Below are 15650 nucleotides of genomic sequence, written 5' to 3' on the forward strand. Positions count from 1 at the left end.
GTCTTGGAGGAAATTGGAGAAATAAGAGTTCTGTTTTTTTAAATTTCCCCTTTTTTTCGGCTTCGGATCCTTTTTCTTTCACTGAGTTTTATATTTTGAGCATCAGTTTTTATTAGCGAGGTTTCTTCTGATTCTAACTCAGAAGAACAATCCTTTTCTGAAAATCTAGGATTCAAAAAATATTCGCAATAATCTCATGAAAGCATCACCGCTAGAAATATATCTCTTCAGATAAGTCAGACTTCATTTGAACCATAATCTGTTTTAGATAAATCTGCAACAGTTTCAGGTATTAATGCTCCTATAAGTTTTGCTTGTCAACGGTTCTTCTCGGCATCATGAAGATAATTATGTGTCTGAGCACTTCATTATCATCGAAGAAAATAAACGTCAATGCTTCAAGCAAAGCACATGTTTTGGTACACAAAAGAATTCCAGCAAACATTTTTGGAATTTACCTGTTTATATTTACTCTTTTTAGACCCAAAATAATTTCACGTGTCCAGTCACATGCTTTTCAAATTTACCTTTCTCAACTTTGCCAATTTTGCAGATAGCAGAAAACTGAAACCATGCAACCAACAGGTGTTTCGCATTTTCCTAACAGTTCAAAGAATTAAACCTGACCAGCAGGTACTACTCAAGCTCAAAAGAAGATTACTCACCCTGACAACTAACAATAGTCCATAGTACACATAACTGATAAGAGAAAAAAACGGATGCATAAAGAAAGGTTCACTTAGCGGTCAAAATGACCGTAGTCCGTCTTTCTAGGTATAAACATTTATAGCGACTATAATAATACTCCTAAAGAAAAAAAAATACTGTTGTAAGTATCTTAATAAATAGTTAGGAAAAGTCAATGAAGGAAAAGGAGTTTGAAAATTAAACACAGCGAATATGAGCATTTGAAAATCGTTTGCAGTCAAAATGACCGCTTCCGTCTTTCTAGTGTTTAGACTCTTTAGTAACAGCATTTGGAAATGCCACTTTTTTCTCTTTCTCAGTTACTTCATGGGTTCATAAATATATCAGAACTGGTAAAATATCTTTCTATCAGCTAGTGTTTATTGAGAATTAAGATATGTACAAAAATCCTCATTCTTTACTGAAAGAAAGCAACTATGATTTTTTGCCCAACCATTGTTTAGAACAAAGTAATTAACTGACGAATATTTTCTCACTTCATGAAAGTATTTGGTAAAACTCTGTATGTAATGTATTGCTGATTCAGTCAACTATGTTGTTCCTCTAAATATTAGTTCCAGTTCTGAAGATAAATATAATTTTATTTAAAAAAAAAAAAAAAAGAAAGAAAGAAAAGAAAACAAGCTTAATAATAGCACAAATAATTATATTAGACATGTAATTCTGCCATTTTGACTAAAACTTCTTTTTGCTTGCATTTAGGAATTTATGATTCTTCTTTCTGTTGTGTTAAAACATGTGAATGACATTCAGTAAGTTACCGCCCTATAGCCAGGGCTAAGGCAGTGTTAATTCTGGTCAGTGCTAATTCTACATTAGCTACCAGTTTGTTTGGCACTCTTGGCTTCCTTAAGAGGTTTTCCACCTCCAGCTCAGTTAGTCCTATGCCGGGCTGATGAGTGCTAATAAGCACAAAACTGCAGTCCTCGGCTGGAATTGACTGAGCTGGCGTTGTATTTCATGAAAGACATTGTTAATAAAATTCATTAAGTTCTTTGCTAGTTATTCGAGTTACCCTTACTTTAGTTGGAGAGACTGCAAGGTGAAAATGCTGCTGAGTGGGACGACGGGAACGTTTGGAGACAGAAAAATTAGCTCTTGAGAGGGAAAATAAAAAGCTTCGCACACAGATTGAAGATTTAGATGATAGGTTAGAGCGGAAAACAAAGCAGATGACGATGGCTTCAGACTCTGATGTTAAAGCTCTTCAAATTGAATTACATGAAAAGAATAAGGTAAGGTTGAATTTCTTTAACCTATTCATGGTAAATATTGTATATAATGTTAAATGCCATTAATAAGCCATTAATTCTCTTTTTTTTTTTTTTTTTCAAATGAGTAATCACAGATTATTGCTGGTGAATTGCATCAAAAAATATTCAGGAATTCTCTTCAACTGAAACATATTTACAATACCTAGTAGTATTCTCACTAAATTCAACTATTTATAGCTTGGCTAAAACTTTTATTTTAAAATTGATCCATTATAGACTCTAGGCAAGAGGAGAAAGTTTGTTACAACTAGAAGTAATAGTTCAATAACTATGAGACTATATTAAGTCTATTAAGTATAACTCTGAAAATAGTTATAAAGTAATGTCATACTTTGATACTGTTTTATTGACAGTTACAAAATAGCTTTAAAGAGCCAATACAGAACTTTTATCTTCTACTTATTTTTTGTGTTCAAGTAGGGGAAATAGGGACGCATGTACATATTTTTTTTTCATTTCTTTATTTTTTGAAAAATATTATCAATTTCTCAGATTAAAAATGTCTTTATGATTGAAATTTTTTTTTAGTTGTGTCATTGAACTTTTCTGAGATTTTTAAAAAACTGATTTCTTAACTTGATGGCAATTAAAAAAAATGTCTTCAGTTGTTAACATGTGCCCTATAGGGGGGCAGTTGTGAATTAGCCTAGGGCACATACAAACACAATTTTAAAACTCTGGACAAACATATTTCAGCAAAAAACCTTTAGTATGAAACATATGTGTCTATACCAATTACATTGAAGTGTTTGTAACTTGTACTGTGTCAGTGTAAATTGTACAGTAACTGTGTCACTAAGAAAATATTTTTTCCCAAATATATAACACTGTCAAATTTTAAAGTTTCATAGCATATTCAGATCACTAGATAGGCAAGAAAAAAAATTATCAGACTATATAGTACACAGAGTATTTTATTATGTAAAGATTATTCATATTATATGTTGCTTTTAAACTTCACTTTTTAATTAAGAAAATAATAATTAAAAAATATTCAACTAAAAATAATTATAAATATTTACACATTTTTTTAACACTTATAATTTATCGAAGTGTTAATACTACAGAAAGGATATGGGGATTTCACATGTGCACTTGTGAGCACATGATGGGGTTGTGCTCAAGTGCCTCATCATCCACCTTAGATTTAACTTGCAAAAAAAAAAAAGCATTTTTAATTTAATCAAAAAAAAAAAAAAAAACATTGTCATAATTTAATTGAATGTTCATATAATGGTTTGCAATAATTGAGTTTAGCTTTTTAGTTAGTTTTAAATATGCTTTCACCCAAAGAAGACAGTGATAAATTATATATAACACCTGTTAAAACAAAGTTGCCCCCGCAGAAACATAAAATGGCTCATTGTTCTAAAATTTTGGTCAATGGAGAGGACTTGTACTGCCATTATTTGAGAAATTTTTGAGATTCTTGGCTTGAAGTTATCTAAGTAAAACATACCATGTTTACATGTGCCCCATTTTTGCCTGTTTATTAAAATTATTGTTTTAAAAAAATTAAGAGGACAAATCACAATTTTCGAGGATAGGTTAAAATTTTCAATGGGCTGCCCTCATGGATGAATCAGAATAGATTTTCTGTTGCTTGCAAAACAGTAGTAAAATGGACCTGCATTGGGCCCTGATTTTTAAGATTCAACAGCTTCTTCCGTACCTTTTAAAATCATTAAGAAATTTTAGAATGTGTCTGATTTCTTTGAACTGTAAATTATGTTATAACATAGATACAGTGTTTTGCTTATGTTATTAATGAAAGACTTTAAACGTGATTTCAGATTTGAAATAAAAAAAGAAATGTAAATTATTTTTGTGTGTGTACATATATCAATAAAATTTTTATCTACTGTGTGTTTAGGAGTTAGCTGATCTAAAACATGCTCATACAAAACTGAAAAAGGTTTTGCAAGATAAATCCACAGAACTTGCTCATGCCTTACGCCGATCTGAACAGTATGAAGCAGAAGTTAAGAAATTAAGAGGAAGAATTGAAGAATTGAAAAAAGAGTTAGCTTCTGCTGAAGATGAGGTATAATATTTCTACGAGTGTCAAAATTACAATAGTTGGTTTGTTCATTTGTTTGCTGTTGATAAAATTTTAAAATATAGTTTTGCGGTTTTCGTGTGTAACCTTACAGGATCATTGGATATGAGTTAGAACAATATTAGCATGTTTTGTTGTACATAAAATAAACATTAGAGAATTATTTCATAATTTTTGGTCTTTAAATTTTTACTTTTTAAATGAACTTTTTGGATTTCAAGGCCTTATATGAGGCATTTACAAATTCTATGAGTAAAAGTGTATACCAAGAAAATGGCTTCTTGATACAAATTATAAAAGTATCTTGCACATTCAAAACTGAGTATCTTTGTATGTATGCCATCGCTAGTCCTGGTGAACAACAGAAAACTGAGCATTGAACAGGCATTGATAGATTCGTAATCTTATTGGCTACATGTTTAGCTATGCGGCATACCTGTGCGACTTCAGTTAACGGAAATGTTAATTAAAAACGATTGAATACCTAACATATTCTCCTATCGGTTCTTCTTTCAGAACACTTTTCCCCTTCATTCTGGCAAGGGGCTAAGAGGAAGTGACTCGAGGGGCAAAGGTTTTCTTTCTCAAGGCCACGTTATCCTGCATTTATACTTTCTCTCTTTTTTCATTTTATATATCCAAAGTTATTGAATAGTTGAGTTAATGGTTTAGCGCAGCAGAAAAAAAAATTAATTAATGTACTGACGCAGGCAATGTGTTTTTTGATGTGATATTCTTTTCCTTTGAAGGAATGTAATTTACGTACCGAAAACATCATTTAAATTTCTTTCTCTAAGTGAAACTGAAAGAAGTACTTTAGTACTTTGGAAGAACAGAGTTGTACACCAACCCACTGGAGCCGGATTGTGCAAGCAGCCTTTGGCAACGAGGCCAGCGCCACAGGCAGCTAGTTTCAGAATGAAATTTTGCTTACAATCATTGAAAGTATAAATAATAAATGTTTTTCCATTTTGTTTCAATCAATTTAGTTTTACTTCATTAAAAAATAGTTGGAAAAATAGCTTGTACTTCATTGAAAAAATAGTCCTCGATTCATTATAGTTCATTAAATTAAAAATTAATTTTTAACATCTACATTGAATATTTTATTATCATGTGAAACTTAGACAAAAGTATGAATTAAAAGTTAAAAACCCTGAATTGCTGTAAAATGCTCCTTAAACAAGTCTATTTAAAGCTATCACATAGTCAATGTTGCCATTAGGGATTTTTATTTATTTATTTTTTAACTAATGACAAACAATAGACATATTGAATTAAAACTAAAAATTCTAGTTTATGAAGTTCTGAATTTCAAATTTTCTCTCCATCAATACGTTTTGTGTTTGAAGAATAAAACAATCACAGGGGTCTGGCCAGAGGATATTTGAGTCCGTTAACGGACCCTTCACAAAAATCCGATCAACCAAAACAGACCTTTCACAAAATCCCGATCAAACAAAACGGACCTTTCACAAAATCCCGATCAAACAAAACGGACCTTTCACAAAATCCCGATCAAACAAAACGGACCCTTCACAAAATTCTAATAAACAAGATCGGATCTGTCACAAATTGTTTATTGAAAGAGCAAATCTGAAAGCAAAATAATGCATATTTCTGTGTATAAACCGATAATTTTTGGAACCTTTTTTTAAGTCAAATTAGAGGGATCAGCTTATACAAAATCGGTTAACTTTGAAAAAAAAAAAAAAAAAAAACCGCACTCTTGCGATGCTCCTGCAAGCGATAAATAATTGCTACTGCCAAGTAAAAATAATGGTTGTTTGTTTTATCACAGCTAATTAGCAGCGGTGTTGTTGTAAACTTTTTTGAAAAGGCATTGGTAAGCACTTTTCTCCGCTCATGATTTAATAAACAATAATAATATATATCTGCGAAATGAACTTAGAACTGCAAAGGGATAGTAAGGGTGAGGAAAAAATATGATCGCTTCAGATAGGGTTACCAATTTCAAAACTATCACCACTTAGCGTCTGGCTTTGAACCTTTATAATGACTTGATTAGAAAATATTCTCATCATTTTGTTGGCTTGTCAATATTTGCGTTTTTACATCGTTTTTTTTTCTTTAGATGTCTACATTTTGAAAAACGCAATCTTTTAACATCTGATATGAGAATCATATTTTGTTCTTTTTTCAAGCTAACTTCGCTTTATTAGGATTCAAATAAATGAAAAGTCTCTTTATTTCTGTTACTATTTATTTATTTATTTATTTTATTTTTTATTTTTTTGGTCAACTGTGTCCACAGATATTAATGATATGTTATCATAGGACTCTAAAATGCAATTTTAAAATAATTTTATCAAAAATATTTCTTTTACAAGCCGTTTTTATACTTTTGATGCCTTCACTTTGAGAATTGCGATCTCTGCAATCTGCATCCGCTATGGGAATCCGATTTTTCGAATTTTTGATGATTATTACGCTTTGTTAAGAGGTAAACAATTGAAATATCTTTTTTTTTTTTTTTTTTTTTTGTTAAAATCACGGAATTTATAAGTTTTAAACGAAATTTTGTGCTTTTTAAGAGTGTCTTGGGTCAAAAAGTTGAATGCTGAACCCTATTCTGAAATTTGTTTTATTTATTTATATTTTTGTTACAATTATTTTAAATACTGTACAGAAATATATCTTGTATAATTTAACATAATGCAGAATGGTAGATAAATATTGATATTTGAAAGAGCGATGCCACCCCCCACCCCCCCGCCAAATATCAGAAAAAAAATCCAGAATGATTTTCTCGTCATAGAAGAGGAAAACACTCAATTTCTTTAAGTTTAATTGATGCAGTTTGTGCCATCTCTAAATTCTAAAATTTCGTTTTAACATTTTTTTTTTTTTTTTTTTTTGCGAAATTTTTTGATTTTTCACAAAATTAATTCATTTTTCACAAAATTATTTGATTTTTCACAAAAAACGGACCCTGTGAAAAATCCTGGACAGACTCCTGAATCAATCCTGCCATTTAGTATTGTCATTTTCTTTCCTTAAAAATTATGTTGACCATAAAATAAAACTTAATATCCAAAAATTTAGTAAATTGCTATTTTCTATATCAATGTCAGTTCAGCAAACATTAAAATAAAATGACAATAAGATTCATCCATAACTTTGGAAGTTATGGAAGATGGAAGTGGAAGTACCAGGGTTTTGTTAAACTCTTGTAACAGTCCTACGAGCTATGTTTAGCTATTAATTCTTTAAGGTTCAAATAGGAGATGCTCTGTTGTTTGAGACTGCGCTTTAAAATAGATCTTTGGGTTCTCTTTTTACTTCCTTTTACAAAAAAAGGAAGTATTGTATTCGCGAAAAATGTTTCACTCAAAAATCGACCTTAATTTCCATTTTTCTCACCCTTGAATAAATGTTGATTTTTTTTCGACCCGATCACACTTGGATATATGTCTCGGGGCTACAGACACCCGAAATATCCATTTTGACGACCCCTGAGTTAATTACAACGAATTTTCTCGTGATGTACGTATGTATGTGCGTATGTATCTCGCATAACTCAAAAACGGTATGTACTAGAAAGTTGAAATTTGGTATGTAGACTCCTAGTGGTGTCTAGTTGTGCACCTTCCCTTTTGGTTGCATTTGGATGTTCCTAAGGGGGTCTTTTGCCCCTATTTGGGGGCAATCATTGTTGATTTCGATGTAAACTCAAGTGGTGTTATAATTTGGCGGACACTTGGTGATACATCGCCAGTCTTTTGGTCGCCAACTTGGCGACAAATTTGGTGATTAAAAAAAAAAAAAAATTTTATCTGGTTTCAATTTGTCTACTGTTTGTGATATTTAGGGAGTAAACAATTGAATCACATTAAAATTACCAATAATGGGCAAATGACATTAAATTGGAGTAAATGGAAGTCACGTGGTGCACACATCAGCTCGTTTACTTTTTAATGCTGCCATTTTACTTTAATCCAAAATTTTTACTTTTGAGTTTATACTTTTGTCTAGGTTTCATGCAATGATAAAATATTCAAGCTAGACATTTTGAATATCAAACAAATTATTTAATTTATGTGCTGTACTGAATCAAGGTCTATTTTAACAATTATTCATCTTAATTCAAAACAAAGTAAAAATTAAAGAGTTAAAGTTATGATTAAAACAAAATTTAAGTCATTTAAATCTATAACTTTCATGATTACTGAATAATATGTTACTCAGTTCATTTCATTGTTATTTGAGATCACTCTTAAAATATTTTCTATCAAAATTAGGATAAGAATTTTGGATAAAGGCATAGAGACTTGATAAATCTTTCTCTCTAAAATCAAAAATTGGCTAGGATTAATATAGGGTTATTCAATTTTTTAATTTTCAGCCTTTTTATGCATGTATTTTCTAGCAGTACCCACACAGCAATGCCTGTGCTAAAACTTTAATGGAAGTCCGTTAAATAAATAAAAAAAAATTGACACCCCCTCCCCCTTTAATGTGAAATGATATTTTTTTTGTATAAAATGCGTACACACCTTTTCAAAAAAAAATTAAGTTTCTTTAGAATTTAAAACATTTTGTCAAATCATTAAATTAAATTTACAGTTGCTTTAAAATTCTATTTAGCGAGTGAAGCGGTTTTTACTGCAGTTCAAAATATTTCGCCAAATAAACAAAAAAAAACGTCAAAAAATATCTTTCAAATGTAAAAATAAATCTGCAACTCTATTGTTTATCGCAAAACTTGCCCAGCAACCACGCTATCATAATCGATCCATCTAACGAAAAAAAACTTCCCGGGGGCCGAAAAACCATAAAAATTTATGACTTTTTTTGTTTTTTCCAAAATATCTCCGAAATGGTTCAACTTAGAAAAAAGTTTTAAATGAAAAGTTTAAAGAACATAAAATTTCCTACATCTTTTGTATTTACAACTTTTTTGTAGCACAAATAACAAGCTTGCTATAGCTCTTGGAAAATAGGCAGTTTTCCTCCACTCCGAAAAAGAAAAGCTTTCACACCGAATGCAGGGCGTCATAATTATTAGAACTTGAATAGAAACTTTAGTTTCAGAGAGTTTATCGACAGTTAGAGTTTCTTGCTCCCCCCCCCCCCCCGCGCTGGACACAGAATAGCATTTCTGGCTGACAGATTAGTAGTTCCCACTAGACTCCAAAAACAAACGATGTATTATGAAACTGAAATACATATATACACGTTCATTTAAAGCACATATGACGATGCAATAATAATTTAAAAAAAACCTTCCCCACTGCTCACGAACTAACTTTTCTGATCTGACAGAGGTAGTCTTCATCAGACTCCAATAATAGATGATAAATTGCTATTTATAACTGGATTACACAATATATGCATTCATTTGAGGGATGTAATTCGTACATTCTAGTCTAATTATTGCAAACAAAGATGCGATTTTTAAATATTAATGTGAAGGAATGAATATTAGGCAGCTAATAAGCAAACAATCAACACAGTCATGCATCCTATGCTCTGATACAATAATAATAATAATAAACCCTCCCCCACCGCTCACGAACTAATATTTCTAGTCTAACAGAGGTAGTCAGTCTTCAGTCAGACTCCAATAACATATGATTTATATTGCAGTTTGTAATTGAATTACATAATCTTATCATTCATTTAAAGCACATAATTCGTACCATCTATTCTATTACAAGTGAAAATGCAATATTTGAAAATATAAATGTGAATGAATAAATATTAGGGTGATAATAAGCAAACAATAGATATAATAATGCATAAATAAAGGTACAATAGTAATACGTAATGAACACTTTGAAAAAATTCTGCAGAAACTGACTTTTTGAGGCATGAAAAACTCAAAATTACCTTTCAAATTGAAAATCCAACTGTAGAAGCTTAATACAGATTAATTACAGACAGAATAATACAGATCTAAATTACAGAGAGATTCATTCGACCTTAAAGAAAATAGAAAAAGGAGAACAAAATACGCTGTTTATCTTCTTCGAAGCTGTTTTGAAGGTCCAGGTTCTCCCGGTTCAGAATCTGTAGGGGGTAGAAAGAAACTGTGGTCCTTTAATTGTTCATCTCCTTGTTGTGGTAATTCCAAAAGCTCCTGGAACAAATCATCTTTTTCAGCAGTCTCATTCAAAGATGAAATTTCTGCAACATTTTCACAATTGGTGCCACTGCAGAGTTTGCACATGCTGGAGCATTTTAAACCTGCCTTGTGACAAGAACAGGCTCTAGTACAATTTTTCTTGCAGGTACAAGGTACAATCTTCAAAAGATTCTGAGTAACTGAATCTCTTTTCGTGTCAACATGCATTAGACCTTGCGTTCTGCGTTCCCAACCCCACTTCTCTGGATCAATTTATGTTGCCCAACTAACTTTGAATTTGGTGGTAGAACCGATATGAGTGATAACATGAAGCATCCCCCCCCCCCTCTCCGCACGTTGGAGGTAACCCTGCAAGATTTATCTTAGCCCTGTACTAGTTTTATAAAAAGATTAAATTGCAAAGTATCCAAAGATAGGTTCAAATACTTTACGTCGCCTGTGTATAATATTTGCAAAATGTTTTCTCCAGCCGCAGCTAAGGCATCATGATGACAGATTGGGTCCCTAAATACTTCAATAGCTTCCTTAATTTCAGGAGTTTTTTTCTTTTTTGACTATTTTGTACAACTTAATTTTGCCTTGGCCAAAGATTGCCGAAGTCGTATCACACCCACTAAACGCATGGGTGAAAAGAATATTGCTGGGGTCAAACTTAAAAGATTTAGTGGGGAAAAAAACAAATCACAAGTATTCCCTCTTCCAGGTTTCAAAAAGAACAAGTTGCTGAAAGGCTGTCCTAAAGCTGTCATCAGCACCAACAGATCTATATCCTCTCGCCCACTATAACAAACTTTTCAATTTCTTTTGCCTTTGAAAGAGCAGTAAGTAAGTCGGCATCATCTTGAGTCTGCCTGACTTCAATGCCACACTCTTTGAAATGTCTCAAGAAGTTGAATAAGACTATTCTTGTTGTTATAATTTGCCAGAAATCTTTCTTGAGGAATTTAGTAAACATGTTAGGTTCAACCATTACTTCAAGGGAAGAGATTGATTGCTCATTGATATAGCATTTGTGACAGGCAGTGTGAATTGTCACTTTTAAGAATTTCAAAAAAACGCTGATGTTCTTCATTTTGCCGTTTTGCGCTGCATCTTTGAAGATTTTCTATTCCCTTCTCCTTCACAAACTTTATTTTGCATTCACGCAAACTGATTTCGCAAATAATAATAATAATAAAACACCTTGGTCAGGCGTATTCATTTCTAGGTAAAAAAATTGTAATACAGAACACACAAATTGATAAAACATACTCTGGCTCAAACGCTGAAGTGACCAACATGTGTAGCTATTGAGTCGATTCATTTCATTTAGAGAAAAAAAGGGGGGATGGAATGGGGGTGTTTTGTTTAAGTTAAAGGGAACGGAGGCATTTACCCTCAGCTGTGAAAGACAAATGATTTCCAGGGTCAGACTGCCGGCGTTTCTCCTTTTTTCCTCCGTTATCCGATGCGCTTTCACGCACTTCACTGAGGGGGTTCAGAAAAAGTGTGACTTTCAAAAAGCTGTAACTCGCTTGCTTTTCATGCTACAAAAATGTTGTAATGACAAAAGTTGAAGGAAATTTAATCCTCTTTAACATTTGCATTGGAAGTTTTTTTTTGTAATTTTAACCATTTTTGAGATATTTTGAAAATACTACAAAAAGTCACAATTTTTGGGGGGTTTTCGGCCTCCAAAACTTCTTCCGAGGTCTTTCGTGTTGGATAACTTGGTTTTTTCATATTGGCACTAGTATACACAAATTTAAAAAATAAAATCTTTGAACCCATTTTTTGTAAGGCAAGCCCGTTTTTTTCTACCTATTGACTGGACTATAAGTTGGAGCATTGAAACAAATTTTTTAGAATGTGGAATATTCTACCTTTTTCAACGATACATAATATTAATATGTGCAAGTAATTTTTCACCCCTTTAATAGCCAATAATAGACCATTTATGTAAAATTTGGGCCTAAATTGGAATAAAAAAGCTATTTATCGGATGTTTTTCGAGTTATAGCCTATGTTACTCAGTAAGAAAGCACCTTTCATATAGTGAAGGAATTTTTCAAATAGGTGCAGTGGTTCTGGATATTACCTCAAACATATAAACACACAAAAATCCACCCTCTCCCTTTATAATATTAGTATAGATTACTCCTGTCTATAATTTTTGTTTTAGTCTTAAAAATTATCATTTACTCAACAAATGAAGTACATAACTTAAATCTTTTTAATGCTTAGTATTAATCAAATAAATTTTGCATTCCTGTAGGTGGATAGTGCAACAAATAATATAAGAAAACTTCAAAGAACTAACGATGAATTGCAGGAACAGATAGAAAATTTGCAAGTTCAAGTTGAGCATCTACAAACTAGGTATTTTTTTTTTTTATACTTTGAAAATAAAGTATCACTTTCTTCATTTATATCAATTTAAAGAATTAAACAACTAGAAAAATAATTTTTTTTTGTAGATGTCAATTTATTGATTGGGAATATTCTTGCTAATATTTTTTTTCTTATCTTAAACATGTTTATCTTTTCTTGACCCATGGCTTTGGTTTTCTTTATATAGCAAAGAGAATGATTCACCTGCCAAACATGTGGTTAGTACTAACTCCTTCTTATTTCTACTTGTTCTGTTCTTTTACTAAAATGAGAGACTAATAAAAGGTTTCCACTCACCAGTAAGAAATAAAACGTTTTAATAAACTTCAAAACTATTGTCTTAATTTTGTATCAATGTTCTACATAATGTTTTGTGTAATTTATATAGAACTGTAATATATAGTACAGTGAAGCACTGTTTATATGTTTTTAAAGAAACTGAGTGAAAAAAATATATGATTTGTATGAACCATTAATGTGTATTAGACTCTGTAGGGACCCATTTAAAAAACTTATAATTGATAAAAATATACAAAAGAGAAACAGTGCTTCACTATTAGAAAATCAATTGAAGGCTTTTCTTTCTTTTGCATGACTTTTATTTCTTGTAGCTAGCCTATTTCATCAGAACTATAGAATAAAATTTATTTTTTTTGTGGTAATTTTGGTATTAATACAACCGTAACATTTTGAATAAATTTTGTAAATCTGCCTCTGCATGATGTTCATTTAATATAATTATTCTGTGGTTCCAAAAATCAATACAATTTAATGGAAAAGAACCTACACACGCAATTTTCGCACATAAATCACAAAAGTTAAGCACTTAATTTTATTTCTATTACAAAAAACAAAACGAAATAAAAAAACATTGAAAATATAATATGCATAGTTTATGGTATTTCCTTTTTCTATAGACTGAGGAACTCAGCGAGCCATGCCCTGTTGACTCGTCATGTTAGCAGCAATTTTGTTCAGGTTGATCCAATGAGTGAAGATGACAATTTAGATTTTTGATCTCATGTTTATAGCTTTATGTTATTGTGATACATTGGAGTATATTTTGAAGCTTTTATTATTGAATTGCTAAGTAGAGATTTAATTTCTACCTCTCCCTATTCTGATGAATCTCTAAAACTTGGTTTGTTATTACAAAGATATTTTTATTGTGTTGTTGTATTTATTGTAGGTACTAATTTTATTGGGTTATTTAAATTGGGTATCAATTTTAATACAATTAAATACTTAATTCAAAATTGAATGCATAATATTGTAAAACATTTAACTGGAGTAGTAGAATGATTGCTTATACTTTTCGATTGTGCATTAATGTGTGTAAAAAAAAAGATTTAAATTACCAACAAACACTTTGAATTTAATGGTACATGAAATGTGTTTTAGTTGCATGTTTCAAAGAGTAAATATTTGTCAATTTCAGGCTGGAAATAAAAAAACATAATGAAAGCAAAAAATTTTAACTTAACAGTTGATGGAAAAAATGAATTTTAGATTGGTAATAAAATTTGGTTAATAGATTGACAGTGGCGGCTGGAGGAAATGGATATTTAATACATCCTCTAGCTCACATACATTTTACATGTATTTAAAGTGTGTTAGATATGCACATCATTTCTCCAGTTAAAAATATGGGTATTACACCACTTTGATTGGTTTTTATTTATTTTTTAATGTTTTTTTTTTTTTTTTTTGTCTTTTATTAATCTTGTAGAAATTATGTAGATATTAAATCACATACAGTGAAGAATAACATGCCTTATTTTATTACCTTTTAATAATTTTAAAATAAAAGAAACTAACCGGTTATGGTTTTCTTTTATGTACTAAAAGAAAAATTTCAGTTGAGATACTTTTAAAACTCGATAAATCATGCAACCTTCCAGATAAATTATTTCCTAATTTGAATAAAGGCATAACTTAAAAAAAAATTTCAACACATGTGTTTGCATAGTGACAAGGGATGATTGGATAGCTGTACTTTTTGTGTGGCATTTTTCTTGGCTTGTACCAAATATTATATTTCTGGGTAAGGAAATTTTGGTGAACAAAACTTTAGAATGAATGTTATGCTTTTGGTCATACAAAAGTACAAAACATTTACATACATGACACGTTTTAAAATTAGCATATTGCCTTTATCATGGGAATTTTCCTACTGAATTTCGTCCAAATCATATAGAACATGTTTGTACACTTTTTTTTCCTTTTGAAATGGCAGCTGTAGTTTTTTTTTTTTTTTTTTTTTGATATAAATTTATTTATGTGCTTTTCTTGAAACAGAAGTGCCAAAACAAAAGCAGTTTAATTTACTTGTGAGCATCGAATCCTGTTTTACCTTAAGGTAAAGCTCTAGAATAGCGGTCGCCAATGGACGACCATTTATTGAAAATGGCTACCAAAAAGTCAAGTCTTAGTTGCCAAAAATGGCGACCATATGTTTATTTGTTAAAAATCATATCTTTTATTATGCAACAAGAAGTTGCACATCCTGACACGTTCAGCACATCAGCAAACTCCACCTTGGCAGCATAATTTGGAGCAAACTCCCTTATGGTTATTTATTTTTTGCGCTGAATATATATTTATTTTCAAAAAATGGCTGTGGAAAGTGGCTATCATTTTTTGTGACTCTGTTAGCTAGAGACTACTACTCAGAATTCCTAGTCTAGAGCTTTACTTTAAGGTATGTTTTGAATCATGTGTGTATTTTATTTATGTTTCTTGAAGAGAGGCTTTTTTTTTTTTTTTTGCTCTCTCTGATGTGATGTATCAGAGTATGATATTTTTATTTATTTAAAATGCTTTATAAACGACACGAAATGAATATATGTATATATGTTGGAATTTAAACACAAACTATCTATAGTATTATATATAATTCAATTATGTATAAGTTCTTTTATTTTGCTGTATGAAAGTACTGTTTGATTATTGCATTTAATGATTAGAATTTCTAGTACTACTAATGGTTAATGTACAAATATTTAATCATTGTTTTGAAATTTTACTCACAAAAAAGAAATGGCGGTGAATTGTAGTTTTGGTATTACTTGATAAATACTGAGTAAATAAATGTTTTTTAAATTGTTCATTATGACTTTGATTTAATAAT

The 15650-nt window shown here is 30.8% G+C and overlaps 1 protein-coding gene across 1 annotated transcript; it reads left to right on the top strand.

Annotated features, from left to right (window-relative positions):
• Positions 1-1793: 1793 nt before the first annotated feature.
• Positions 1794-15603, top strand: LOC129233052 (coiled-coil domain-containing protein 102A-like). Its single transcript, XM_054867137.1, has 5 exons — positions 1794-1943; positions 3856-4026; positions 12405-12508; positions 12708-12738; positions 13438-15603. The coding sequence occupies exons 1-5, from the start codon at positions 1881-1883 to the stop codon at positions 13480-13482; spliced, it is 414 nt and encodes a 137-aa protein (XP_054723112.1). The 5' UTR covers positions 1794-1880; the 3' UTR covers positions 13483-15603.
• Positions 15604-15650: the final 47 nt, after the last annotated feature.

Source organism: Uloborus diversus, chromosome 1 (assembly GCF_026930045.1).
Source record: "Uloborus diversus isolate 005 chromosome 1, Udiv.v.3.1, whole genome shotgun sequence".
NCBI classification, from domain to species: Eukaryota; Metazoa; Arthropoda; class Arachnida; order Araneae; family Uloboridae; genus Uloborus; species Uloborus diversus.